A 27142-nucleotide genomic window follows, 5' to 3' on the forward strand; every position below is an offset into this window, starting at 1 on the left:
TAAAACTAAAAATGAGTTGAATCAACACTGTTGTGACTCAGTTTTAATTACAAAAACTGAGCTTTAAAACCTTTTGTAGGTAGGATTATTGCAGGACTTTTGTATTAGTCTGCATCAGCCTGCATGTACCAAATATCCAGCAACTGAGAGTATCTATTCAGAACAAGGACTAAAGTGTTGTTCTATACCTAATCACAGCAACAAAACATTTATCAAATCACATTTGTTGAATTGTTTTCAGACATATTTGTAACAGAATGTCCGATTTCCGTTATATACTGATAGGTTTACTGAAAAAAAGAGGAAAAAATACACAAAGGTAATCAGGCAGGGGTTCTAATATGTTTAGTATTGTAGTTTATTTATACTCTATTGTGTAATTTATCAGTGAGTCTGATTGTCTACAGTACAGTATAAAGCTTGAGTATTGGATTGTGTGTAGATAACTCACTTATTTGAGTTTAACCACAGCCAATAAATACCCCGCTACAGTGCCTCATATTTCACTGATAAAATGTGGGTCAAGCGCAAACTCTCGCGCATGCGCCGTATGGTCTTCCGGGCTGGCTCCTGGGACCTCTCGTTCAGTTTAGTGGGGTAAAGGTGAGGAGCGCTGATGCGCACAACAAGACACTGGAGCTCGTCACCATCCTGCTGAAAGAGAGCTACCCTGCTCACTGTGGATGCAGAAAGCCTGAGGTAGCAGAAACTGAAGGAGGTAAGCTGCTAGAGGAAGCGTGTTTAAAACATAGACTGTAAATGTTACAGGTTTAAAAGCTAGGGGGGAGTTTGTAAATCGGGTTCATGTCGGTGTTATTGTTAAAGCATCAACCGAGAGAGAAACCTTAGCTATCTAACGCAAGTGCGCTGTAATGGGCTGCAGTGAGCTTGCACACCGGACACCATTAGTTCAGTTTAAATAAATCGTGTTATTCCTTTATATCCATCAGTGTCTATCTGGACTTCTATTGAACTGGGCGGTGGGTGCAGAAGTGTGCAGTCTTGTTGTTCTCATATAAGGAGATTCAATTCAAACAACTTTATTAATACCTCTAGGGGGGAAATCAGTTCGGAGCAGGTTGTACATAAAAAACATGATATAAACAACATAGAAGAGCTAATGTGAGATAAGACAAGATCTAATAAAAAATACTAATAAACAGAGAAACATTATTTTTTTGTTTTACGTCAATGATCTTAGAACAGATTTGAACAATATTGGTCAGAATGCTTCTGTCTCTAACCATGTGGTTGTAAACCAGCTTATAAAAGGAGATCTAACTTTAGTTCCCTCTTAACATGGCTTTGAAAGAGAAAGCAACGCAGCCTTAGGACGCATTTGAAAGCAAACAAACGAGCAAAATGGGACATTTGAACCAGCAGGAAAAGTCGCCTTCTTAGAGGTTTTCACAAACTCCAAAGCTAACTTTGTTTACAGAGGAATTTAAAACTCTATCCTGCTGTGTGTTCCTGCTCAGGACTTGTGTAACAGATCAGTGTGACAAAGAACCCCAGTGGAAGAGGGTTTAGCATTACTCTTGTTAAATGATCATGAACTAATTAGTCTAATGGTCTTATAGAAGTGTTGAAGGATGAAATAAAACAAAGATAAACTCTGAAAAATGTTTATTTTGTTGAACTTTATGTTGTTTTTTTTAATAGTTTTAGAAGCTTTGTTGGTTAACAATAAAACATTTTAGTAGTTTTTGGCTGTTCCTAGTTTCTCTAGTGTGAAATATACAGTTTTTTGTGATATAATAGTGAACTAAATTTTATTTATATATAAAATATATATATTCGCAAGTTCGACTAAACAAAAAATATGAAGATGTTACTTTTGACAGTGAAAAATTACAGACATTTTGACTATAGTCTGAATGAATAAGTAATCCATTGACTTAAGAAACTCATTTCAGATGTGTGACCCATAAATGATGTACAAAGGGTAATTGATTGATTGGTTGATTTTTTGATTGATATAATTCATTGTCAGATGTCTGAAATCTGACTTGTGCCACAGAACACATTTACATCATAAAAATGTAAGACAAGACACAAAGATGCAAACAAATACCACAACATTCAAACATCGGACAAATATTCAGAGACCTCCCTTTAACCTACTTATTATCTGGGCGCCTTGCTATGTAGACCTATCTAGTATTTATTATAGACTCTCACTGGCCAGAATTAACAGATCTGTTATCCACACTGTTGGCCCTTCTGTTCCATAGTTTTTTAATATGACATAATTCATTATTATTAACATGTAAATCTTACTATTGTAGATTGTTTAATAGTTGCTTTGTGTTTCAGGACAAAGAAATGGCCAATAATTTGTCACAATCTCTGCCTGAGCGGACTTTCCAATACCAAAGCAGCCTGCCATCCCTGCCTGTCCCGACACTAGGGATCAGCCTTTCAAAGTATCTGGATGCAGGTAGGATAGAAGCTTTATACATCATGCTGTGCCACTGAGTAACACTATAACACTCTTCCTTTTAAAGGCAAGACAGTAACGATGTTAGCACCTTGAATACTCCTGAAGGTTATTGATCAAAGTAAACTGTTGTTAGTTTAATACAATGAATGAAAGGATCCACAGGTTTTAACCTGAGAGAGGATTGATATGTACAGTACAATAACCAGATGCTGGTGCTCTCAATTTACAAATGAACTAATTTGCTTCACTTTGTTTTTATCAGTTCGCCCATTTGCATCTGAGACGGAGTATAAGGCTACATTAGACATTGTGAAGAAATTTGAAGTGGGTGTTGGTGAAGAGCTGCACCAGAAGCTGCTGCAGAGAGCCAAGGCAAAGAGGAACTGGGTGTGTTAAAAAGCATGAAAAGTATTTTTATTGTTGTAGATTTCCTATTTAGTGATGCATGTTTTACTTAGTTGAGTGTTTTTTTATTCTCAAGCTGGAAGACTGGTGGTTAGATGCTGCGTATTTGGAGCTCCGCACCCCCTCTCAGCTGAGTGTGAACTTTGGTGGTCCGGCACCCTACCTGGAGCACTGCTGGCCTCCTGCTGAGGGAACTCATCTGCAGAGGGCGAGTATAGCAACATGGCATACACTCCAATACTGGAACCTGATCCGCACGTAAGACATGTTTACATTACAAACAAACATTTTTTCCACATAAGATGCTTCCCCTTTCACATCTTTTTCTCACTCTTGTATGTTTTAGGGAGACGCTGCCTCCTCAGAAAGCTGGTAAAACAGTGTTGGATATGGACCAGTTTAGAATGCTCTTCTGCACCTGCAAAGTACCTGGAGTAAAGAAGGACACCATTTACAACTATTTTAAAGCAGGTAGGATGAAGTTAAGCTCTTATCTCTGACTTTTGGACTGCCCTGTATACTCTCCAGCCCACTTGCATATGGCTGTTGTGTAATGTGCATTTTGTGCTGTGTTACAGAAAGTGAGGGTTCGTGCCCATCCCATGTGGTAGTGATGTGTCGAGGACGGATCTTCACATTTGATGCACTCTGTGATGGAAAAATCCTCACTCCTCCAGAACTACTCAGGTAGCAATTAACCTCAAGTACACAAATCAATCAAGATTGAAATCCAAATATGAAGCCTAGCATAAAAGGGAACTAACTTCCTGTTGAGTTGCTACATGAACTTTTGACATACTAAAAAAAGAGTGCATTCTGCTAATTGGCCCAAAGAGGGCGCTACACCAACAGTATCTGAGAATCTCAAAAACATTGCAAAAAGGCAACCACAATTGTACTATCACTGAAAGGAGAAAATACAGTAACTACATCATACGTTTGTGGAAGGCTTCAGGTAAAGAAAAGTTCAACATCGGTACTTTTTTTTTGAAAGAGCCAAGATGGACGTGACATAAAAAAGTGGAAAGAAAGAGAAAATAAAAATCTTAGTCATTCCATATTTAATGATGTTGTAGTTTTTTTTTCAGTTATTGATTCCTGCAGGATTAGGCTTTCAAAGACATTTTTTTACATGGTTAGTTTTCCTCATACAAAGTACACCTTCATTATTTAATACTTTGGCCAATAGGATTTAAACCAGGTGTCCAGTTCCAATCTCTGCTGTTAAAAAGGTCTAAAAGTTTTACATTCAAATGGATAGACTCTGCAGAAACACTGTAAATAAAAGTTTGCTGACATACGCCCTAATGAGATTTCGGCAAAGCATCACAGTTTCAGTGTTTTCTTCTATTGTTTCATGTGTGTGATATAGGCAGCTGAGCTACGTGGAGAAAGTCTGTGAGGGAGAGCCCGAGGGAGACGGAGTGAGCGCTCTCACCACAGAGGAGAGGACTTGTTGGGCGATGGTAGGACTGCTAAAAAAAACAATTGGACACTTTGTTGTTTTTCTACAAATAAGATCTGAAAGAGATTATTGATTACATTTATAAAAAAAAAAACTTTGTATGTTACAAGATCAGTGGTGTTACTGTGAATGTGTTCACTGTCTCTGTAGGCCAGGGAGCATCTAATAAGCATTGATCCACACAATAAGACCATCCTGGAGACCATCCAGAGCAGCCTGTTCGTCATTTCTCTGGATGAAACCAAACCATACTCCTCGGCAGAGAACTACACAAATGTACGGTTTGTGTGATTGCATGACTGTCTGTTCATTGACTGTTTTTCTTAAAGAAAAGAGCTGTGTGTCTGAGTGTGTGTCTCACCCTTCCTGAACGCAGATGGCACGGGAAGCCCTTCAAGGAAACCCCACCATCCGCTGGGGGGACAAATCGTACAACTCAATTGTGTTCTCAGACGGCACTTTTGGATCCAACTGTGATGTGAGTTAGAAAGTCATTTTTTACTCTACTGTGTAAAAGCTTCAAAAATGAACTCTGAAGAGGTTACATTTTTAAAATCTTAATCCCTCCAGCCTACTAGTACTATAGTAAACTATAACCCAGTTTGGGAGCGAGACTTGGACATCTCTATAGATGATGCAGAATGGCAGGAGGTTTGGATCAAGGCCACAAAGATTTATATCTGTAATGGAACCAGATCTTAACGTAATATGACAAAACACCTGAGACACAAAATGGGTGTTATGGTATCTTCACTTTGCTGTATGTGCAATTCTTTTTTTTTTAAGATTTATTTTTGGGCTTTTTGTGCCTTTATTGGAGAGATCGGACAGTGGATAGAGTTGGAAATCAGGGCAAGAGAGAGAGTGGGGAATGACATGTGGGAAAGGAGCCACAGGCTGGATTTGAACCTGGGCCGCCCGCTTTGAGGACTATAGCCTCCATACATGGGGCGTGCACACTAACCACTGCGCCACCAGCGTCCCTTGTATGTGCAATTCTGAAATCAGAAATAATTTTCATTCTTTCTGGTCATGTGCTGAGTTGCATAGATATGGGTCTGACATTGTGTCTGAATTATGTCATTTTTGGTGTTTACAGTATATTGACTTAAACCCCATGGCTCTCCTCCTTGGTCTTCATGATGTTCGTTTGACAAAAGCCAAACATAAAAAGCTTTTTAGTCTACCGACTTTTGCAGCGAAGAAAAATATTTACTTGTGGAAAATGTGTATACAGTATAACAAATCCAAGATAGTCACTCAACTGGAGAGTAACCACGTATGTCAGTGCGTCACCTCTTGACACTCTGGAGAGTGATTTTGCTTGTTGTAATCCATATAGCACACTCTGCTGGTGACAGCCAGAAAGAGATTATGCTAGTGTAATACAGTGAAACTTAAATGAAATGATATTTGACTGGTTAATAAATCTAGTAAAATCTGCAATAAAATTAGCCGATAGCGATAGTCCCTGGATAAGATAAAGTGTGGGACCCTTATGTGGTACATATTGGCCCTATATTGTCATCTTCAATATTACATGGAGGTCTTAGCTTCTCCTTTTGCCTTCTCTTATTGTAATGCTAACCTTCCTGTAGCCTCACCTTTTCTTTAAACCTTGTTGATGCTGCATTCCTGTGAAGTAATGATTGAAAAACCGGTTACTTAGATTGGATGTATGACTCATATTTCATATTTTCATGTATTGCTTTTTTGCTGTTGTAGATTTCCTTCCTTTTTGTGCTTACTCGTATGTATCTGTGTCATGTGATGTCTGAGCTCGTTCATTCCTTGTTCTGTTTGTCATTTTTACGTAATCACTTTAATGAACATATATTGGGGGAAAAAAGAGGTTACATTACATTTTTTACATCAAACTCACTTTGATTTGTTTTGCAGCATGCACCTTATGATGCCATGGTCCTTGTGTCTTTGTGTTGGTATGTGGACCAGCAACTCGAAGCTACAGACGGCAAATGGAAGGTAAACACTGTTATTATTACCTGATACCGTACACTTTAAAATGTATCTGGCTGCTCTTCACACGTTGATATTTTTGTTTCTTAGGGGTCAGACGCAGTCAGAGCGATTCCCCCTCCTGAGGAGCTGGTGTTTACTGTGGACGAAAAAACTCGTAGTAACATCCGTCAAGCCAAACAGCAATACCTGGAGTCGGTGAGCCAATGTTAAACACCAAAGTATAGAAGAAAAAGTCTGTTTCAAAATAACTTTTGCACAGTCTGATGTGTCTGATTGTTCACTCTATTGCTGGTTTTACAGACAAAGGACCTGCAGGTTGTGTGTTATGCCTTTACAGCGTTTGGAAAATCAGCCATTAAAGAGAGGAAGCTGCATCCAGACATCTTTATTCAACTAGCGATGCAGCTAGCCTACTACAAACTGCATAAAGGGTAGGGACTGCTTAGAAATGTAACTTTACTGATGTTTGAAGTCTTAACTACTTAATGACCCTCAATGTCTCTTCTCCTCTCTTAGGCCAGGGAGTTGTTATGAGACCGCAATGACTCGCACGTTCTACCACGGCAGGACAGAGACGATGCGCCCCTGCACTGAGGAGGCTGTGAACTGGTGTAAAGCTATGATAGACCCCACGTGTGATGTGAGTGTATTTGTAGGGAACCCTGCACTGTCTCAAAAAGACACAAAGTAAGGATGAGAAAGCCATCCTTCAACGATTTAACAAGTTACATAAAACATTTCCCTGTCAGGTTAATGCCAGGAGGAAAGCCATGAGACTCGCCTTTCTTAAACACAGCAAACTGATGGCTGATGCCCAGGAGGGAAAAGGTTAGTCAGCTTTACATTCATGTATCAATCAATCAATCAATCAATCAATCAATCAATTTTTATTTGTATAGCGTCAACTCATAACAAGTGTTATCTCAAGACACTTTACAAAAAGCAGGTAAAAGTCCTTACTTATTGCTATATTACAAAGACCCGGCCTATCCATCATGAGCACTTGTGTGCTTTATATTTCCATAAAACACTGAGCAGGGGCGCTGGTGGCGCAGTGGTTAGTGCTCGCGCCCCATGTATGGAGGCTATGGTCCTTCAAGTGGGCGGCACAGGTTCGAATCCTACCTGTGGCTCCTTTCCCGCATGTCATTCCCCACTTTCTCCCTAATTTCTGACTCTATCCATTTCTGACTCTACTGTCTCTCCATTAAAGGCACAAAAAGCCCAAAAATACATCTTTAAAAAAAAAAAAAAACTGAGCAAGCATTTGGACTTTGGAGCTGCTCTACTATTTAACTAACATCATTTCTTTCCCTACAATTTAAAAAATGTGCATAAAGGAAACAACAGCTGGGCTTTTACAGCACTGAATAACTGTTAAAACCATGATGGATAAATAAACAAATAATCTGAAACACAAGACATCAACAGGATTGAACAAAAATTTCCAAGTAACAGGTTTATTTGAATCACAAAAAGTTCAGCCTAACGTACAAGCTAGCTATTTTTTATTGTCCTTTATGTTGAAGAAAATGTTTTGTTTGTAGTGTGGCTAAGGATACAAGAACTCAAACACAGTGATAATCCTACTCATGTGTAAATAGACATGTGCAGCTGGTCGCTTTGACTCGGCACTAAACCAAACAGTGTACAGACAAAGCCAGTGATGATGTCAGCAAAGGGATGTGCCTGTTGAAGCGTCATCATCTCAGCGCTGTAATACTTGCGCACTTCTGTTCTCAGATTCACTTTTTTGGACTCCAGCGTTACAGTTTGAATTTTAATATTACTTGTTGTAGAGACTATATAATGAGTAGGGCTTTTTATGGTGGAGCTCTGATGTGCATCTTTTTTATTAAACATATTATTTTGTCAAATTGTCTCAAGGTTTTGACAGACATCTTCTTGGGCTGTATCTTATCGCCAAAGAGGAGGGACGTCCCACTCCAGATCTCTTCATGGATCCCCTCTATGCAAGGAGGTACTTGCTGTAAAGCTGATTTATTTATATGGAACTGTTGTTCGCTGTTTATCACCTTATACCTGTGCGTGTAGAGGAAAACTGTATACGATCTAAATGTCAGTTCTTTCTATTTATAGTTGGTGTGTTTAAAACATAAAAAAAGAAGCTGAGTTACAAAGAAATTGTATTTTTTATAGATGACACAAAAGAGATTCTTATTAAACAGAACTGCAATACAGATAGGACATTGTAGATTATTGATGTCAGATTAAAATAAGTGCATGTGCTGTGTATGTATCTGCCTGTAACTCTGTTGTGTTCGTGTCTGCAGTGGTGGTGGAGGTAACTTTGTGCTGTCGTCCAGTCTGGTGGGCTACACAACAGTTCTGGGGGTCGTCGCTCCCATGGTGCACCATGGCTATGGCTTTTTCTACCGCATCAGAGATGACAGGTAGGCAGACATGACATAAGAATATCTTCAGAGGGTTTCTTCTGCATCTGAAAATCTCAAACTTGAGCAACTGTATAAACCTAAAACAATCATAAAGCTACAATGTTGTTTTTTAAAATCCTTTTTTATTATCCAATTTATCAGTAATACTTTTTCTTTGTTCGACAGTATGGTTCACATTTCTAAAGTAGTGAAACGACTAAATTATGTGAACTTTCCCAGCAATCTTAGAAACTGCCGTCATTACTCTTCACTGTTATTTTCTCCTGTAGGATTGTGATCTCTGTCTCAGCGTGGACATCTTACCGTCAGACAGATGCTGCATCACTTTTCAACAACTTCAGTAGCTCCATGCATGAGATGTTCCACCTGGCCACCACATCTCAGCTCTAGTCACACACAACAGACTCGCCCAATTGAACATTATATATGACCGTTAATGCACACACAGTTTGCATACCACCAGTTTATAGCCGACAGCTAGCGATAGTCCTGTTTGTTCTCAGCACAGATCAATGCAAAGGTAATCCGTGCCATCAGGGGATAGCCACTGGTTTTAAGAGTTATAAAAAAAAAATCCAATGTGAATGTTTTTCTTTCTGCTGTAAATATTTCCTGATTTTCCTGATTGTAGTCAAATGTTTATTGAGAATTTTTTATTTGAAACCTGACAGTATTAAGGCTAAGGCGAGGCTAAGGATTGAAGAATATAATTTCTGGCTGCTTCGAATGTTCAGATTTTTTTCTGTGAAAATAAAACGGCATTCCATATCGAACCCATGAAGGTAACTTTTGATCAATTAAATTTTTTATGTTTTTAATTGATGATCAAAAATGAACAAAGAGCAAACAGCCATACATGCTTGCTGTAAGTTTGTCTTTAAAAAACTTGCACAGATCATGGATTGTAGATTTTTGTCCCTTATAATTTACTTTGGATGCATATTAGAGAAAGACATTTTAAAGCTGTAATGAACAGGAGTTCAGAACTGTTATATTCCATATGAGGTAGACACACACACACACACACACACACACACAGTTTATTTCTCTGCATTTAAAGCCTTAAACCAATCTGTTATCTGCTTGTTATGATTGACCTTTTCTTAAATGAATAAATGTTAATAACATTATTGTTATTGCTTCAATGTATGACTGAGAAACAGACCAATATTTTCTATGCTTGATCATAATTGAATGTGATTCAGGAACATCCAGTTAAGGTTGTCTTGACATGATGAGAAAAACTGCTCGATTTCATTTCTTTGTCCAAATAAAGAAATGATGTTGAAACAAAGTGGTGGCTCATAAACTGAATATAAAACTTTAATAGTTAAATAAAAGCATCTTTCACAGGACAATAAATCTGAGAATTTGTTAAAACAAGAAGTGATTACAGTCAAATGTGTGTGAACAAACATTACATCCTGTTCAGCTCTGTGAACTTTTTCAGGGTTTACATTTCCAGGCACTGATACTTTTTGTGTTTTATTTTAGACAAAACAAATTGCATTATTATAACAATCAATAAATTATCAAAAAATCTGCAAAAAAGTACAATATAACTTATATTTTTTGGATGATCCCTTTTGTCAGAGGCATGGCTGGGGCACTACGGTACATAATAAATCCAGTGTATTCACTTAAGTCTCTTGAACTTGACACCATTTTGCACTTTACAGAAGTTGGTCCTAGAAATCAGAAGCTTAGGACTGCTGGCATTAGCAAGCTCCAGAGAAATCATAACTGGTAATAAAGGAGTCCCAGTGTACGAGGCACAAACCTAAATTAAAGGTTTGAAACAAGAAGAATAACAAAAACGAGTGTACAAAGTGATTATTGTTTACACAGGAGGCTATTTGCTTTGTAAGGCTGATAACAATCGAGTGACGTGGTAAGCTCTGACAGTGAGCCATCATGCACAACACTTGACCCCGCAAACTGAAGCAGAGAAATGGACTTTAGTCATTGAGGTCATTGATTAAACTTTTATATTTTCCTTGCTGCTGTGTGTCAAACTGTCCTCTGTATAAAATGCCCTCAAACACAACGTCTTACAACAGTAGTACAGAAGTTATACTTTGACATTTGTCTGATCTTTACCAGACTATGTAGCCAGATATACAGAAATCACAAGAAGGCCACTACAGCTTTAAAGGCCACTGTCAGGTCCCATCTTTACTGTTCAGATGATGATTAGAAGGTATGCGTGTTGAATCCAGCCCTCTAAAGATCAAAATTAACCGGTGAGGTATTCTTCCTGCGTCTCCTTATTCTCTGCTGTGGCCCATCTGTGTGGTGACCAGCATGTGGTAGACTCCCTTCTTGGCCAGCAGCTGTTGATGCGTCCCCTGTTCGACCACCACTCCTCCCTGGAAGACAGCGATGCGGTCGGCATTTTGGATGGTGGACAGACGATGGGCCACAACGATACACGTCCTGCCCTTACTGGCCTGGTCCAATGCGTCCTGCACCACCTGTAAAGAGCACAATGATCCTCATATGAGCTCAAATTATAAGAGTCATTTTATTTTTATTAGCCTCTGCTTCTGTTGGTTCTTCTTGTTCTCGTTTTGGTTCCACGCTGCGATTTGTCTCTGTTTCGCGTTTCCGCACACATCATTGTGTCTTGTATGAGAGAGTAGGCTTGTCTTCCTTATACAACAGAAGCACAGAACAGTGGTACATCTTTCTTTATAAGGCTGAACTACAGGAGCTGCCCTCTTATTTATGTTCTTTACCGACCACTAAATCTGTCAGTAGTTGTAACCTTCTGTGTCATGGATCACGGGTTCAAGTCCGACCTGCGGCTGCTTTCACGAATGTCATTCCTAACACCGCCCGATTTGCTACTCTATCCACTGTCCTTTCAAATAAAGGCAAAAAGCTCCGGAAAATCTTTCTTTAAAAAGAAGAAGCTGGCTTTGTTTTGTTTTTCCTCTGTTTTTAATGATCTCATAAGAAGATCACATGACACAGCAAATATATCTGTAAATGAGGGTTACTCCTCAGTGGACCCTATCTGTAAACTTATACCTGACCAAATTTCCACTTGGCACTTAAGAAGTATTTTTTTATTCATCAACAAACACTCCCACACATATTTTCCCTCTTCTAAATAAATTTGGTTATGTTTACATTCTTACCTCCTTGTGTATAGTAATACTGTATATATCAAATTCTGAATTCCCACTCAATATTGGTCAGTGCTGGGAAGAGAAAAAGATAAACACTCACCTTCTCACTCTCTGTGTCGAGGGCGGAGGTAGCCTCGTCCAGGAGCAGCAGTCTGGGGTTGCGGAGGATGGCTCGGGCTATGGCAATACGCTGCTTCTGTCCGCCTGAGAGCTGCGTCCCCTTATCGCCTGCCTGAGTTTTGTACTTCTGCTCGCACAAACAGAGAGAAGGGGAAAGGGGGTACAATAATATTGTTATATTGCCAAAATAATCACAGAAGAATCCACAAACTTCACCTCTCACTATTATCACTGTTAAACCTTTATGCTAAAGAAATGATCTAGTTACTTCATAAACTAATGAAAAGACTTGATACTGCAAGAGATAAGTGATTAAATATCAGAAGAAGTTGACACCAGACACCAGAAGAGGTAAATCGAATTTCCCTCTGGGATTAATAAAGTATTTCTGATTCTGATTGTAAACGTGATAAGAGAAAGGTTTTAAGTATTTTATTGTATTTGACTGAAGAAAATCTGTGATATTTGGCTCATGGGACTTTTATATTGCCTCCTGCACTGACAGACACCTCAGCTAAAGTGTCATGCTTTATCACTGAGACTCAGATAACCCAGAGCTGCTCTACTGATAACAACTTCTACACATAAACAAAATATAAAAAACGTAAACTAGCAATGCTCCCATACAACGGCTTCCCTAACGAAACAGAGTCTTACCATTTCTACTACTTCTACCTCGAGCATGGCTGCCTTATGACACATTATGAAAAATCCCAGCGGTTACCTGTGGCAGTTCTTCGATGAAGCTGTGAATGTTGGCCGCTTTAGCAGCTGCCATTATCTCCTCCATGGAGGCAACTCGGCTGTTGTCTCCGTAGGCGATGTTTTCAGCCAAGGTGCAGTCGAACAGCACTGGCTCCTGGGATACGATGCCTATCTGCGATCTCAGCCAGTGGATGTTCAGATGTTTTATATTCATACTGTCCATCACCTGGAGGAGTCAGTGGTAGAACATGATAAGGCAAATTAAGAAGTTGGGGAGATGTCTTAAACCTGCAACAATCCACTTTGGGCCCAGCTTAAAAGAAAAAAAAAAGGCTTACGAAAACAAATAAAAAAAGAGACCTCAAAGTGAAGTAGGCACAGAAAAAAGAAATTAGAAATATAAAGCATCCAGAAATTTCTTCTGGCTTACTTGTAAGAACTAAAATGAATACCATTGGCCTCCCCCTTTTAGGTCTTCATCAAGAGAAATATCTTGTTATTTGGCAACTAACTTATATTCCTATATTCACCAGCTGATCTCTTATTAGCTAATAAACAAAACAATGACCCCAGAGACCATGGAAAAAGCTGTCTGAAGAAAATAATGGGTTAGTTTGTTGATTCAAGCAATCCCTTTCTGTATCCAAGTTGCCTGGTGAAGCACTGTTTTCACAGAAAGATTGGTCTCAGCCACTTGAAAAAGTCAACAATGGACCAAATCAAACTGAGAGATAAATATATATCAAAAACAAGATTATATTTCAACCAGAGGAGCATCTGAAGAGGCTTCGGAACAATGACCTTATGCTAACAAAAACAATAAGATAATGGGCTAATTTTCTCCCTTAGAGGACACCTTTATGAATCCCATCAATATAAAATGCAATGATCAGTGCAGTAAAGATAAAACAATACATGCCACACAGACCTCTTGCTGTCAGTACAGTGCTGTAAAACCGATCATAAATACCCTGGCTAGCTAACCATTAGCTAACTGACAGTAGGTGAAGAGGCACAGGCCTTTGACACAGAGTGTGGGTGTGCTTTTGTCTCCTCACCACTCTCCCCTCTCTGGGGTCGTAGAATCGCTCCAGCAGCTGGATGGTGGTGCTCTTTCCACAGCCGCTGCTCCCCACCAAAGCCAGAGTCTCTCCCTTTTTCACCCTCAGGTTCAGCCCTTGCAGGATGGGCACATCGGGGCGTGAAGGGTAGTTGAACTTGACATGATCAAAGTACACGTTTCCTTCAAATTTGTCCTACAGTTCGAGGAGATGAAGCAGAGTAGTGGTATGTTAGCATGTGTGTAATAATATGTGGTATTTTTTTTGTTTGACATGTCAGGCTCGTGTGTTATGTACCGGTGACTCTCCCGCATCTGACAGATTGTCAATGGCGGGCTCTCTCTTTATCAGGAACATGAGGTGGGCGGCTGACAATTTAGCCTTAGCGTAGTTTGGAGCAAAAGAGTTGACCTCTCCGACAGCCATGGCACCAAACAGAAGAGCGGAAATCACACTGGGAGAGAAGGTTACATGCACGTTAGTTTTAACACTCGAGAGAGAGTTGAGGAAGGTTACCAGGTATAACATTAATATCACATAACTGATGACCTTCACTTTTCTTGTGTACATTATACACAAAAACTCAATTTAGTCTCAGTTGTTTTTCTGGTTCCCCACAAAAGCATAACACCATTAGATGCAAGGGATCTGAGCAGCTCACAGGTTAAAGGGGAATCCTAAGACATCATCACCATCATCAATATCATTAAGAGTGTAGGTGTTCAGCTTTTTCTTAAAGGTGGAAAGGGACTAGTTAAGGGGGAGCCATTTTTGTTGCTGTTTTGTAAGCGAGCAGCAGGGTTTAAATTTGATATGAGCAGTAACTGGGAGCAAGTGGAGGGAGATGAACAGCAGAGTGACATGAACTGTTTTGTGGTCTTGGCAGTTCTTAAACTGGATGAGAACGATGCAAGTCATCAGACTCTCTGGATTTACTAAATGTTTCTCTCAGCTGCCCTAAACCCTGCCCTTTGCCCTTTGAGTCAATCTATTTAACAACTTTGGCCACAACAACTACTGAATAAATTGCTAAAGATTTTTGTGAAGAATTCTTGTTTTTTTTAAAAAGATGTGATTTAAATGTTTGTCTTTACATTTGTTGTTTTTTATAGCAATGACAATAAATATATATGTTCTATGTTGTAGAATGTCTCATACTGATTGATCTCCTGACTCGTCCTTCCACCATGAGGTGGAAGTTTCTTCACACATATTAGATATATTTAAATGGCTGTTGTTTAAGATTCCTGTCCCCCTTTATATAAATAACCTGCTATATGATAACTTTGGTGCCCCATTCACTTTTTCATCAAAGGTGAAAATGTCTTAAGTCGAGCGCTTTTGTAAATAATAACACAAAATGTGCACAAGACATTTGGTTTGTATTCTAAAGTCTGACCTCAGTAGTACTGATGCTAATTAGAAAGTTATCATGCCAAGACACTGACCAAAGATAAAGAACATTAGAACAATAACCTCTTCAGAGACTCAGCTTGTGATAAAATGTTGGTACGCTAATATTAGCATTCAGCTTAAAGCACTGCTGTAATGCCGTACAGCGTAGGAGAGCTGCTAGCATGTCTAGACTGTATATCGTTTCCACACTGGTAACTTTTTAAACCATAAAATCTGTTTTTTAATCTGCCTTTTTGTATTCTTTTATCATTTAAGAGTCACAGGTTCCCATAAAAATGTTTTTTAAATGAATTCCTAAACTGACTAGATCATTCTAGATGTCTTGTTGATTGCTTTACATATTTTTTTTAATTCAGCATGTAACAGCGGGTACCTTGGTAAACCTTGGCTTCTTGTAAAGTATGGGAAACTAATATTTAAGGATTTATACGGCATATTTCATGGGGTTGAGGAGTTAACATGTCTGTGTTTTATAGTTTCATGTCCCTTCAGATGACAAAGCACTTTGGACTTCTCCTTTGGTGTAAAAGGTAGAATACCAATAAAGGCGATGGCTCCTCCCAACGATGACACATTGAGTTACCATTGCCATTTGAAGCACGTGTATGTGTTCATTGCATCACCAAGGCTCAGTTGTCTCATGTGATCTGGGATTAGATCCCAGCAATTCACAGCGGCCCTTCACCTGATTCCGGGCGAGTTAATGATTAAAAGCCATATAAACAACTGCTCCTTACCGAACAAATGCTTTTGTTCCTGATGTTTCATGCTGTGACCAAAACTGTTAGACAACATCCTTGCTGTTAATCTCCACATTTATATCAACTTTATAGAAACTAATACTGTCTGGTACTCACAGGAATACCCCATCAACATTCATTCTTCCTTCTTTAATGAGCCAGGCTCCAAAGCGGAAACAGCCTGCATATGTGAAGTAGACCATAGCCTGTGAGAAGGAGAAGGTCAAACCATACACGTGGGCCTTTTTCCTGGCACTCCTGTGCAGGGAAGGTGTGAGAAGGACATAATCAGAGAGAGCACAACACAACTCAAAATGTATATTTCAATGTGTAAATTTATTCCATGGAGTTGTTAACATTGTGTTCCCTTACTTGTATGGCACTAAAAGTTTTTCCTGATACAAAGCCTCAAACTTGGGTTCTCTGCTGAGAGAGGCAACAGTGCGGATATTTTCAATGGCCTCTGTAGCAATCTGTAGAGACGAAAAAAAAAGTATCAGAAAATAAACATTCTACTTGCTTCTAACCCTAGGTCCTTTTTCAAATCAGCGTTCAGCCCCAATTTTTTTATAATATGGTTATAGGGACAGTGTCAATTACAAGAGATTTATGATTAAGTTCTATTTTTTACAGCAGTCCTTATCCGGACTTTTAGAGAACAATACCAAAAGAATCGTACTTTGGCGGAGCTCACATTGAGTTCCTACCTTTCCTGCCTGCTCCAGCTCTTTCTTGTCTCCTGAAGCATGTCCTGCGAGCATCTGCATCTCTACAGCTCCAGCTGTTGCTAAGATTGGCACCACAGCCAGGATGAGCAGGGTCAGTTCCCAGCCATACACGAAGGAGATGATAATACCGGTGCCCAGGTTGGCGAAGTTCTGTGTCAGGGTGGCCATGCGAGCTCCTGTAGCCTGAGGTCGCATAAAGATGGGGACAAAGCACACAGATTGATCACTGTTTTTAATTTAAGATTCTTTGTGGTTCTCTTGAGCTAGCAGCTTGGTTTGTTGATTTTAAGACTGTGAATGAGTTTTGAGACACACCCCTTGTACTTGTGCAGCGTCTGTCGCCAATCTCGTTGTGAGCGCTCCAACACTATTTTTTGGGTCGTCATACCAGCCAAGGTCCTACAACAACACAACAGGAAAAAAAAAATGAAAATGTTAAATATGCTCATGTAAAAGTAAACCAAAAAATTGGGTCACCCTCGGTTACGAGTGCTGAATCCTCGAACCAAAAATCATCAACAGTATTTCAGGACAGCAAACCAAAAACTATATACATATATAAATATAAAGAAAACTGACCCTATATCATTTAAGTTAAAGCTAGTTGACATCTTGTCCCTTATAGAATCCTGTGTAGCTCTCTCGTCTCAGTATTTTGGTTTGATGCACTCACCTGTCTCATCATGGCCGTAAAGGCTTTGAGTCTCAGTTTAAGGGTCAGAATCTCTCCAGATTTACCAAAACAGAAACCCTGTGCAAAGTACACGGGGAGAAGGCATGTCATATCATCTGCATTTCATCATGCTGAAACACTATTATTTGGACAAAACATTTAGCTCTATAAGAAAACAAGAGTGTGTGTTTATGTGTGTGTACATGTATACCTGTAGAAACATGGTGACAAAGGATATCGCTCCAATTACAACAAACATCAAGGAAAAGAACTCAGATCTCTCCTTGATGACTCTCGGGTCTGGCTCTGCAAACGTCTGAGAAGAGAGAATAACTACGGTAGAATAACTTCTGGCAAACGCTGTAATTTATGTGAAACATTAAAATGACTTTTGTGCTAAAAAAAAAAAAAAAGAACCTACAGTGATGATCTTTGTGAAGATGATAGCAAACGCTGGCTGCAGAGCTCCGTTGGCCATGGCACAGAAGACTCCTACTACAATGTAGGGCCACTCAGGAAGGTTGTATTGCATTATTTCAGTGAAGGACACGGGAGGAATATTTGTATCCTGTAGAAGGAGGGAGAAAGAGCTGATTCGATTGCATTTCTCTCCTGTTTGGGCAGCTGAGGCAGCGGTGAGCTGCACATTGTACGTAGTTGCTAGTGTGTGTAGGGAGAGATGGTCACAAAACAGTGGAGCTACAAAGTACAAACCATTTTGCAGAAATATTTCAAATGTATGGCCATATCTTTCAACAATGTGATACATAAAGCCATTTTGAATATAATTCATAGACAGGAATAGAGGAGGGAGTTAATATCTGCTAAAGACATATCTAGCTCACAGCGTATTCCATCAATCTAAAAAGTAAAGAGAGACCAAATATAGTGATTCTTATAGTAATCTAGGAACTGAGGTAGGCTCACTCTCCTGTAATAATCTTCTAAATATAAGCAATCAAGAGCCATGAAAATATTTCCATATCAGGTAAGGAATTGTTGGAAACTGATAAAAAAGCAATATTTATTTATTATTTATAAAGGACACATAAGACCCTGATGAGAAAATTAATGTGAGATTAAAAAAAGGGTGTATTGTTTACCAAAGCCAAATTCCTTGTAATTGTCAACATACCTGACCAATAATGCTGATTCCTTCTGATTCTGATCATTATGACAGATTTGTTACATATAATAATGAATCGTCAGCATCAAACGAGACCTTTTGCACATACACCCTACCCCCAACCAACACACACAAACACAAATCCCATCAAATCAAACCATGCAAAGCAATAGCAAGGACAAATAACATACGGGATTGGGGATTCATATTAAAAAAAACTTTAGGGAGTGTCATATTCTTTTTTGTGTGTTAGTGTAATGATTTAAGGACTTTTGGGGATGACATTGGGGTTATATGATGTTGAATAGCCTGTATATATTTAGAAATCCAAACTTATTTATTCAAAATAGTCTGAACTGTTGAGAAAATAGTTGGTATGACCTTTTACTTCTTAGGCTTCTTTATATATAAATGCTGCCCCATTGCTAAAACTGCATAGATGTTCACAGCTCACCTCTTCTGCCTGCTCAATCTCAAACTTTTTCATCTCTTCTTTGTCTGCCTCTGAAAGGGCAAAGGAGGAGCCTCTTGACTTCCTTCTGGACAGAGAGGTCTGTGACGCTGATTTGACTAGCGTGCCCTTCTCATCTGCAGACAGCTCTGACTCCTGAACGTCCTCTTCTTTCTGAAAAGTCTGCAGTAGAGAAAGTCAGAAAGAAACCTTGTTTGATAACATTATCAAAGACCAACCATTCTGTAGTTACAAGTTCCCCTTGAGTTCCAGTCCAACCAAATCATGTTGCAAAGTGCTTATGGGTGTGTACATTACCTGCATGGTTACCAGTGTATGGTAGACTCCCTGTTTCTCCATCAGTTCATTGTGACTCCCAAGCTCCACAATTACACCTTTCTGGAAGCCAGCAATGATGTCTGCGTTTCTAATGGTCGAAAGGCGGTGGGCTACAACTAAGGTGGTACGACCCAGTCGGACCTGCAGACAAAGTTTTGTAAAGATGTGCTCCATGATTCAGTTCTTAGGTACAATGATGCTTTGAGTTACATTCTCACTTCTGCACTTGAAAATGCAAAAAATTATTAAGCTTACATTATTGTTTAGAAGGTAATGTTTACCTTGTTTACCATCTTATTTTAGCTAAAACATAGCCCAAAAGCACAGAGCAAACCTAAGGCTGAGGAGAAATGCAATTTGCTTTACAAATATTGGCAGTCTAAATTCAAAGTCTAGCACTGAGTCAAATTTGATTTGCTGGTGACGTTAGTTGAAAGCTCATGGAAGAAAAAACTGATATCCTTGGGCCACCATATTCTCCCATTTATCAAAGGAACCCCACTGGCTGATGAGAAGTATTTTTTTTATAGAAAAGAACAAAAAACAAACAAACAGACTTTTCCCTAACATTACCTTATACAAAAGGGATAGCTTAAAAAATGATAAATGCATATCTTGTGATCAAAATGTGGTCCATTAATCCAAAATACTTGTGATGTCTGTTAATAATATTACATAATTTATTCCATTTATACAAATTGAGGGATAGCGTGAAGTTAGCTAGTTCGGCCATCATGAGGTCAGAAGGTTTGGTTATTGGGGCGCCTCCTAGGAACACAGTATCCAGTTTTTAAAAACACATTTATGGTCAAGAGAAACTTCGAGAAACCAAAAATGTCGATCTGCTGGCTGCCTTACTGAAAAGTCAGGGTATCAATAAATGGAGGGTGATCAATCCATACCACAAGTATCTGAACCAAATTTGATCGGTTAATATTTCTGTCTAGACCAAGGCCAGAAAAAAGACCATGGCCATTTCTAGAGCCACACCACTCACACTACAAAAGACACTAGCTTCACAAAGTATTTGTTTCTTTGTAAAGTGCACAGCATGACAGCACCAAGCTGCATCAATGTTATAGAATATATGTGTGTTTTCACCTTGTCAAGAGCAGATTGCACAATTTTCTCACTCTCAGCATCAAGAGCAGATGTGGCTTCATCCAAAAGAAGGATTTTGGGGTTGCGGACTAAAGCTCGAGCGATCGCAATCCTCTGCTTCTGTCCTCCACTCATCTGAGTCCCTCTGTCTCCAACCAGCGTCTCAAACTTCTGCTCAAACGACAACAGTCTCAACATTAGCAAGCGTTGGACAGAGAGCTTGATAAGCACAGAATACAGTCAGAAATAAATACAAACATACATCAGGGAGGGACATAATAAAGTCATAGGCATTAGCCTCCTTGGTAGCTTGTTCAATCTCCTCTTGGGTCACGTCAAGTCGTCCATATCTGATGTTCTCAGCGATGGTAGTGGCAAAGAGGACGGGCTCCTGGCTCACCACACCGATCATCTCTCTCAGGTAGCGGATGTTAAGAGTACGGATGTCGTGACCGTCAATGAACACCTAAAAGCAGAAGCGAAACAGACACAGAACTTAATTTAGGTCCCTATAATTCTTCTGATGTAGCTGTTATGTGGGTTAAGAGTTGCCAGGTTTTGCTAAAAAAGATAATAATAATATATCTCTGACTCTGCTGCTTTGATTCATTTATTCATTATTTTTTAAACTGTCCACCAATGTTTGATAACTTGGAGAAGTGCTGTAATGTCCGAACATGACCCAACCAACTGACCATAGTAGAACATATAACAAGGATCAAATGTATTCTTTGGATTAAGACGTGAATAAATGTCACTTACAGATCCTTCCTGAGGATCGTAGAACCTCTGCAGCAACTGTATCGTGGTGCTTTTACCACAGCCACTGCTCCCCACCAAGGCAATGGTCTGTCCACTTTTCACACTCAGAGACAAGTTATTTAACACCTAAGAATGAAAAACAATGCACGTTTTAAGACACAAATTGAAGTAACATATTGTTTGTAGGTTGTTTGTGTATCTATGGGGAACGTACTTTGGTATCCGGCCTCGAGGGGTAATTGAAGTTTATGTTCTTGAACTCTATGTCTCCCTTGATGAAGTCGGGCTTAAATCCCTCCTCTGAATAGCTGTCGATGTTCGGTTGCTGTTGAGACAAGAGTGAACAATATCTATACTTCAAAAACTGGGCCTCCTTTTGGTTTGAAGTTTTTCTTCCCACTTGGATAGAGAACCTGATTCTTATCATAAGTTTAAACAGACAATGAGAGGAAAGCCGTTAGCCCTCCAGGTTCGGGTGAGCGTATTTAACAAGGCTAATGTTTATTTCTTCAGCCCCTTGTGTGTTTTCACTGCTTCTCTTGATGCTGCTAAGCACGCACACACGCACACGCGCACACACACACACACACACACACACACACACACACACACACACACACACACACACACACACACACACACACACACACTCTGTTGTTTTCTCTTTTGCTTTTCTGCTGACAAAGGTAGAGCTCTGTGTTGCTGAAGGTTTGTCTTTTATGTCTCTTCTGGAAACTTCATCTCTGTATTTCAAAGGTTTAGAAAAGACTATCTAATTCAGCATAATTTAAGCTCACACTTCACAAAACTCTACAATAGAAAAAGTATGACAAGTAACAGAGAAAAAGATGATTCATAGAAAAGAGCTGAAACTAACTTAGAGACATGTTCATGAGAGTTAGGCGCTATGACGTTGATGGAAACCTGTCCTCCAGTTAGAGCATAAGGAAGTAATAAGGACAATAAGGAAGAACGCCTGAGAGGATATTGCAGACTCTTTCAGTTTTACTTGAGGCTTTTTATGCTAATTTCCATTCAGGTGCAAACAGATGTACTACTGAATCAATAGTTTGGAAGAATGCAGCATCCTGTATCTTTACGTTTAAGCAAATGTGAGTGAGTTAGTGTAATGACTAACAGTCACTGAACACAGGCATGAGATCCCAAAACTGGAAGTGAAAAGAATCTCCCTGAAATCATCCTATAACTGGTTCAGTTGAAACCGGTTGTGTTGCATGTTTCTCAGGCTACATGAACTAGTTTGCGTTTAACTAAGTTATGTGATAATGATGCAATATTTGCAACGCTCTGGTAACCTCACAGCAAATTCACGATAAGTTCACAAAAAGGGAGAGTCCCTGCTGTGCAATATCAACCAAATGACCTCCAGTCTTCATGCAAACAGCAGGAACTCCAATTACAGCAAAGCCTAACATCTCATTAGGGACTCCAGGTTGTCGGCTTTATCAAAGCGCCTTCCAAGAGGTGAAGGTACAGTAATATAAACTGACAGCTTAAATTTAACAAAAAAAGTGTTTTTTAAATATTTTACTGGTGTACTTTGAGGGTATTACTCAAGATGTTGTACTTACTTGATCAATAATGCTGTAGACTTTATGTGCAGCTCCTCGGGCGCTAGCAAAGGTCTGGATATTGGGAGAAGTCTGCCCAATGGTAAACGCTCCAATGAGCACGACAAAGAACACCTTCAAACAAAGACAAATCAGTGTTAGCTGCCCAAGCTGCCTGTAAACACTCATATTATTGATGATTAAAGGGAATTAACAATTAGAATTTCTGTCATGGTGTCTCTACACTCACAGTAAGTACAGTTCCGATGGTGTACTCCTTTTCTAGCACGAGCCTGCTGCCGTACCAGAAGGCCAGCGCGTAGGTCAGGTAGATCATCAGAAAGCTGAAGCCCATGGAGATGTTGGAGGAGAGCGCTTTCTTTATTCCCATGTCTTTAGCGTCCACTAAGTACTTGTTATATCTGTGGTAGATCACAAACACATATGTTGTAAATGTCAGAGTTAAGATTGCAATGAAAACAATGCCCCATGGCTTCTATAAATGTCCCATCAGTAGAAAACACTAATCTAATTCAGTGGGGGGTTTATAGGTTTTATCAGGTTACAGTTGTTTCTGTGGGCCTGATTGTGTTACAGATTATCATCTATTTGCCCTGAATAGATGTTTTGCTTTGCTAAATAGAAAATCATCAAAACTTTACATCATACTGTTTGCCTGATTTTTGGGCTGTTAGTCAGCTTCCAGGTAAGTGACAAAATGTACTTTGAAACTTTATTTTACCCCACCCACAGAATTAATGGATGTTTAATTCAGGTAATTTGCATTGATATATCTCTTAAAATAATGTGTTATTTGATTTTCATTTCTTTACTCATTGCATCTGCACTCTTAGAAACCAGAGGACTATTTTTCACACTGTAGAGGAAACATAAGTAATTTAATCCAGTAGAAATTAAGGGTAGAATCGGTATATTTGGATTGCCCCAAATAATAAAAAGGGCCATTTTAAAAATCAAGAATAATTTAATAATACAGATGCAGGTCCATGTTCATCTGCACACAAATATATGAGAAGTGCTGTACTCACCTCTCGATCTCTCTGCTCTGACCGCTAAAGGCGAACACTGTCCTGATAGCAGAGAGCACTTCTTCTGCCACAGCTCCGGCTTTAGCATACGCAGACTGCTCTTTGCTAGTGAAAGATGCCAGCACCTGTTCAGACAGGGAGGAATCACAAAATGTTATTGAGAACATCTGCAGGGGTCTGTTTTAACACAATGATTAAAACACAACTACAGGCGGACTTTTACCTTACTGAAAAGAGCAGCTGAAATGCCCAGCGCGGGGCTCACAGCCAGGATGACGAGAGTCAGTTTCCAACCTTTGATGAAGCCGATGACGAAGGATGTGATGAAGGTGCTGTAGGCCTGGATCAGCATTCCCGCCTTGTCGCCAATACCCTCCTGGATCTTATACACATCACTTTGAAGGAAATCATAAATAACATTAAGATGTTTTCCTTTTTTAATGTCACACATATTACCTTTGCCAAAGTGACTCAACTTTCACTTTTGATTTATCAATCAACAGAAAATGAGTCACCATATTTTTTTACAATGACTGAATTGATTGAGTAAATTTTAAGAGGATAATACAAAATATCTTTTGCAGATTTCTCCTCTATTTCAGTGATAGTCATTCAGAAATGTTGACGCAGCAGCCCTTTTTAACTGGCACATGATTACCTGTATTGTAATCGGTCCTTACAGGTCACATGGTCATAACACATCATCTATCAAACAAGGAATAAAATGTGAAATATTACACAAGGGGGAGTATTTTTCAGTAACCCACTCTGTGAGACGAGTGTTGAGCTCTCCGGTCTCGTTGACATCGTACCAGCTGATTTCCTGCCTCATGATGCTATGAAAAAACAACCTCCGGATGTGTCTGATCTGCCGCCCTGCTGCCAGGGTCCAGAAGGAGACCTGTATGTAGGCTGCAAACAGCACCCCAAACCCCATGATGGAATAGTAGATGGCATACCTAGAAAGAGAGTAATATTGTGACAAATACCATCATTTCTCTGCATTTGATTTGCTGTGTTTGCAGTGATGGGAAAAGACTTACGTTGTCATGTCCTCCTGTAAGGTGTCGTTAACAGGTACATAGGTGAAATCTGAAGACACAAGGTAACCAGAGACAATGTTTAAGGGTTTTTTACAGCTTAATTATTTATTTCATTACGGCCTATGTGTGCTTGGGCTTGTTACTGAAAACTCACTAGGCGTGCTGATGTTGGACGTCACAGAGGCATGTATAAAGCTGTCTGTCATGTCCCCAAATACTATACACATGACAGGAAGAATTACTCCATTGATCATGGCCATCACTGTCCCAAACGTGATCAGCACAATGTCCCACCTGTCTGCAAACCTGAACTACAAAAAGAGAGAAAAAAAAAGGAGAATTTTGATCTCAGCGATCAAAACAGAGAAAAGTTTAAACTTGAAGGAGCTATTATATTTTCACAGCAGGCGTCTCACAAAGTACACCCAAACAACAGGAGGATGTACTGCACTCCCATCCTCCCAGCCTGTTTCCCCTTTTACTCTCTCACACACACACACACACACACACACACACACACACACACACACACACACACACACACACACACACACACACACACACACACACACCAAGATCCCATAACTTCTCGACCTCTTATAAAATCACTTTTAACATCAGCCTCTACCTCTTCATCTCTGGCTAATCTTTAAAAAAACAACAATTTTAGAGCATTACTATGGACACGGTAGGAATATTCAGACCGTATTAGTGAAAGATGAAGCTTAACTACAACCCAGAAGGTCCATTTACATCAGTTTCTGTCAGAAAGACTTCACATTGTGATGAAAGAACTTACCACAGCAATGGGGCCAACCATGGGCAATTTGGTTCCTTTTTCTCCCTTCTTCTTTCCATCCTTGCGGTCATATTTCTTGCTGTATATAAAGCAAAAAGCAAGTTTGATGTCAGATATAAAGTTAAATGGCAATGTTTTTCTTCCCAAGAGACAAAAAGAGAGACCCTGTTAAAAAAAAAAAATGTCTTCCAGGTTTAAAATCATCTGTTGAATTTGGTGAGTGAAAAGGAGTTACTTTTACAATGAATTTACCCTAATTCTCCATTTTTTCCTTGTTTGGCTGTGGACAGCATTTCCATCTCGCCCTTCGCATCCATTTCATCCATGTCTGGTTCCTGTCAGAGGAAGAACCGCTCGGGTTAAACTAATATTATCCTCTTAGGAATAAACACACGAGTAGCAGGCAATGATCCAGAGCTCATTCTGCGGTTCTTAAAGCGGTAAGTATGAAAGAGAAGAATTAAAAAGTAGAATTTAAACCTGGATAGATCCACGGTTTTCTTCGCCGTTGTAAGCCCCAGACCCCTCTCTGTCTTCCAGCCTATTTTTGACAGTGGCAATGATCTCACAGACACACGCCTGCCCTGGACCAGAGGCTGTCCTTCACCCTCCTCCAGTCTCCTCCTCTTCTCTTCTCACACCTCCTCACGTGGCTTTAGAGAGCCTCTGTCTGCCGCCCGCTTCCGTCCTCAGAGAAACATGTAGTACAAATGACTCCTATAGCCGACATATGGTCGCCGTCATGTCAAGTTTGGGGGCGGGGCGTCCCGTGGGGGGAAAGGAAGAGTAGAAGACCCCAGCAATAATGCGAACGCGCAAATTGTAAACTCCGACGCTAACGCAAACAAGCTGCCATTTTACAATTCACTTGACGACTCCACAGGTGAAGCCACAGCCGCTCCCTGTCATGTCCTACATTGAGTCATTTTCTGTCAAAGAAAGACAAGCGATTATCTAGCCTCAGTTTGTCAACAGGTGCGTGTCTAAGCATTCTGGGTACAGGTGTGCCCTGGCATAGAAACCCCGGGGGGGCTAATTATTGTAACAATGTTTTGTTTTAATGTCATTAGGCCTACTCAAAAATAACTTCAAGCCATTGAGTCTTAAATTTTATGAAATCACTCAAATTCAAATGTTACTTTTGTCCCCGTGGCTACAATTCAGGCATTCTGCCTTGATGTAAATACTCAAATAGGATACTATCAATTATGAGAATCTGAAAAATGTGTAAGCGTCTCTATTGATCATCAACAGAAAGTACACTATAGGCCAATTCTGAAGGGACAATGGGCCATGTTTAATGTAAAACAACTTACCTATGAGCAATCATTTGACAACAACTAACTTCAGCATAAGTTAGGATAGAGAAGGCACATTCCTAGCTAATGATGTTAAATATCCAACATGTAATATAAAACAGAAATAGTTGATTTCTAATGCCAACCAATTCCTTCCTTAGTCTATCATAATGCTAACATGACCATTAGCCAGGAAGTTGTGCCTTTCCTACCATGAAATGCCATCAAAATAGTCATGTACGCAGGGAATAGACCATTGGTTGGGACTACATTTTACAGTAGCTAAAAGATTATTTTAACTGCACAGACAAGTTTG

The 27142-nt window shown here is 39.6% G+C and overlaps 2 protein-coding genes across 3 annotated transcripts; one reads left to right on the plus strand and one right to left on the minus strand.

Annotated features, from left to right (window-relative positions):
* The first annotated feature begins 553 nt into the window (after positions 1–553).
* Positions 554–10096, plus strand: crot (carnitine O-octanoyltransferase). Its single transcript, XM_061050610.1, has 17 exons — positions 554–718; positions 2317–2440; positions 2706–2830; positions 2925–3106; positions 3195–3319; positions 3427–3535; positions 4221–4314; positions 4464–4589; positions 4690–4791; positions 6213–6296; positions 6381–6488; positions 6594–6724; positions 6810–6933; positions 7043–7121; positions 8181–8274; positions 8588–8707; positions 8980–10096. The coding sequence occupies exons 2-17, from the start codon at positions 2326–2328 to the stop codon at positions 9098–9100; spliced, it is 1839 nt and encodes a 612-aa protein (XP_060906593.1). The 5' UTR covers positions 554–718; positions 2317–2325; the 3' UTR covers positions 9101–10096.
* Positions 10097–10526: 430 nt separating this feature from the next.
* abcb4 (ATP-binding cassette, sub-family B (MDR/TAP), member 4) lies at positions 10527–26158 on the minus strand. 2 transcript variants are annotated; one of them, XM_061050607.1, is made up of 28 exons: positions 26009–26158; positions 25781–25863; positions 25529–25607; positions 24884–25040; positions 24730–24778; positions 24454–24645; positions 23910–24081; positions 23687–23811; positions 22888–23059; positions 22659–22772; positions 21281–21391; positions 21067–21192; positions 20567–20770; positions 20305–20475; positions 19183–19344; positions 18868–19047; positions 17709–17855; positions 17499–17603; positions 17288–17365; positions 16930–17013; positions 16594–16797; positions 16259–16359; positions 16004–16144; positions 14028–14184; positions 13728–13925; positions 12689–12895; positions 11945–12091; positions 10527–11184 (listed from the first exon to the last, which is right to left on the minus strand). In XM_061050607.1, exons 2-28 carry the CDS (start codon positions 25852–25854, stop codon positions 10978–10980), a joined length of 3864 nt encoding a protein of 1287 aa, XP_060906590.1. In that variant the 5' UTR covers positions 25855–25863; positions 26009–26158; the 3' UTR covers positions 10527–10977. The 2 variants fall into 2 exon arrangements, with proteins under 2 accessions (XP_060906590.1, XP_060906591.1); XM_061050608.1 differs by lacking the exon at positions 26009–26158 and having other exon boundaries at positions 25781–25999.
* Positions 26159–27142: the final 984 nt, after the last annotated feature.

Source organism: Labrus mixtus, chromosome 11 (assembly GCF_963584025.1).
Source record: "Labrus mixtus chromosome 11, fLabMix1.1, whole genome shotgun sequence".
In the NCBI taxonomy this organism is placed as follows: Eukaryota; Metazoa; Chordata; class Actinopteri; order Labriformes; family Labridae; genus Labrus; species Labrus mixtus.